This window comes from Lagopus leucura, unplaced genomic scaffold (assembly GCF_019238085.1).
Source record: "Lagopus leucura isolate 7727_CA_CO unplaced genomic scaffold, USGS_WTPT01 Super-Scaffold_100044, whole genome shotgun sequence".
In the NCBI taxonomy this organism is placed as follows: domain Eukaryota; kingdom Metazoa; phylum Chordata; class Aves; order Galliformes; family Phasianidae; genus Lagopus; species Lagopus leucura.
In genome coordinates this window covers 2047263-2049228 of record NW_024962291.1, presented here as the reverse complement: position 1 = coordinate 2049228, position 1966 = coordinate 2047263, and the positions used below count along the sequence as shown (strand labels likewise).

At 38.9% G+C, this 1966-nt stretch overlaps 1 protein-coding gene across 1 annotated transcript in view; it reads right to left on the bottom strand.

The window, feature by feature from the left end:
• MUC5AC (mucin 5AC, oligomeric mucus/gel-forming) overlaps positions 1-1966 on the bottom strand; it is a 36591-nt gene that overhangs the window by 11686 nt on the left and 22939 nt on the right. The window contains exon 31 of the mRNA XM_042884471.1: positions 245-1685. Coding sequence (XP_042740405.1) covers positions 245-1685 — 1441 coding nt within the window. The remainder of the gene's footprint in view (positions 1-244; positions 1686-1966) is intronic.

Genomic DNA, 1966 nt, shown 5'->3' with positions numbered 1-1966 from the left:
GGAGGGGAAGTCAACGTCAAACCAGTCCGTCCAGGAGCAGAGTTCAGGTTCGCAGGAGGTGGTGTATTGCGTGGTGGAGGGGGAGCTGGTAGAGGAGATGAGAGTAGGGGTGGGCGAGAGGGTGCTGATGGTTGAGCTCGTGCTGAGTTCCATTGTTGTGGAGGTTGTAGCTGTGGTGGTGGGGGTTGTTACTGTTGGTACGGTTGTTTTCTTTGTTGTCCGTGTTTCTGTCTGTGTGCTTTGCTTTGGTGTTGATGTGGTTTCGCTGTGAATATTTTCTGTTCTTGGTGGTATTGTTTCTGTAGTGGTTGTCTTATGTTTTGTTTGTATCTGTGGTGTGTATTGTGTTGTTGATATTTCTGTGTATGGTGTCATTGTTGTTGTTGAAATTGTAGTTGTTGTTTGTGTTTCTGTAGTTGAATATGGTGTTTGTGTTGTTTGGCATGGTATTGTTATGTTTTCACAGCATTTAAATCTTACTTCGTAGTTGTAGCAGATCGGTGGTAGCTGGTCTTTATTATAGCATATTAAACCTTCTTCAGTGTTGCATGTAATATGTTGTTCCAGGAGTTGATATGGTGTATCAGGGAATCTTACCGCTCTGCATTCAACAGCCTTTCTGTTAGGACAGACTTTATATCCCTGTTTTCTTATATTCTGAATTGTATCAAAGTCTCCATCATCGTATCCTGATTCTGGATAGCTGGCATCATACCAAATTGACCAGTCACATACTTCTTTTACACAGATTGCTGCTGTTGAAGGAGATACGGTGACTAGTGATGTTGTTTTAGTTGCAGTTGTTGAAATTTCTGAGGTTGTAGTAGCTGGTGTTTGTGTAGTGGTGGTAGTAATTTCCTCTAGTACCGTAGGTGTCACGCTTGATTGGCAGTGGCTGTAGTCATCACAACAGAATACTTTTACTTGATAATTAAGACAGATATGCAGTTCTCCTTTTTGATCTTCATTTCTGCAGATAAGTCCATATGTTACATTGCAGTGGACAACCTGGCCTATTTCTTCAATAGATTTATGTGGGTATTTCTCTGCTCTGCATTGTATTTTTTCAGGGTTTCTGCAGATTGCTTTTCCAGCAGATCTAATGTCCTGATAAGTTTCATAATCTCCTTTGTTGTGCAGTGTTGGGAAATGGACATCATACCATTGGGACCATTTGCACTTTGGTTGGCAAGGTGTTGTAGTGATTGTTTCTGGGGAGGTACTTGCTGTTTCTGAAGTGCTTGTGACAGAAGTAGTTCCTGTTTCTGTGGTTGTAGATGAAGTTGTGGTAATCATACTTGATGTTGTGGTTGTCATTTCTGGAACTGGGGTATGTGTTGTGATGGATGGAGTGGAAGAGCATGGTACAAAAACACAACATAAGATTCTGATTTCGTAATTGTAGCACATAGTTGAAATTTGATCTTTGTTGTAACATATAAGCCCATCTTTTGTATTACATTCTACACTTTGGCCAAGGTCCTTCAGTGGTATGTTAGGAAATTTCTCTGCCCTGCATTGAACTGCCTTTGGAGCTCTACAGACTTCATAACCTTTAGCTCTCAAATCACTGAATGTTTCAAAATCTCCACCGTCAAATCCAGGTATTAGTGAACTTCCATCATACCATTCTGACCACTGACAGACTTCATGAACACATACCGATGTCGTTGGTGATGATGTAACTGAAAGAGTTAAAGAAAATATTTTGAAACTTAGAATACATTCCCATATACATATTTTCATTATGTTGAAGGGGCTGAAATTTTTTTAACATCATTAGTTGCATTTTGAGTCTTTTAAGAATTATTTTAGGATAATTATAATTTAATATCAACTAGAATAGAAAATCCATTATCTAGTGATTTATCTTACTGACATGTTTGGAACAGTCACTTCAATGAAAATATTGTTTGTTATTTAGAGAGTGCTGAAATAAGACTCAGACACACTTTATCTGTTTTGA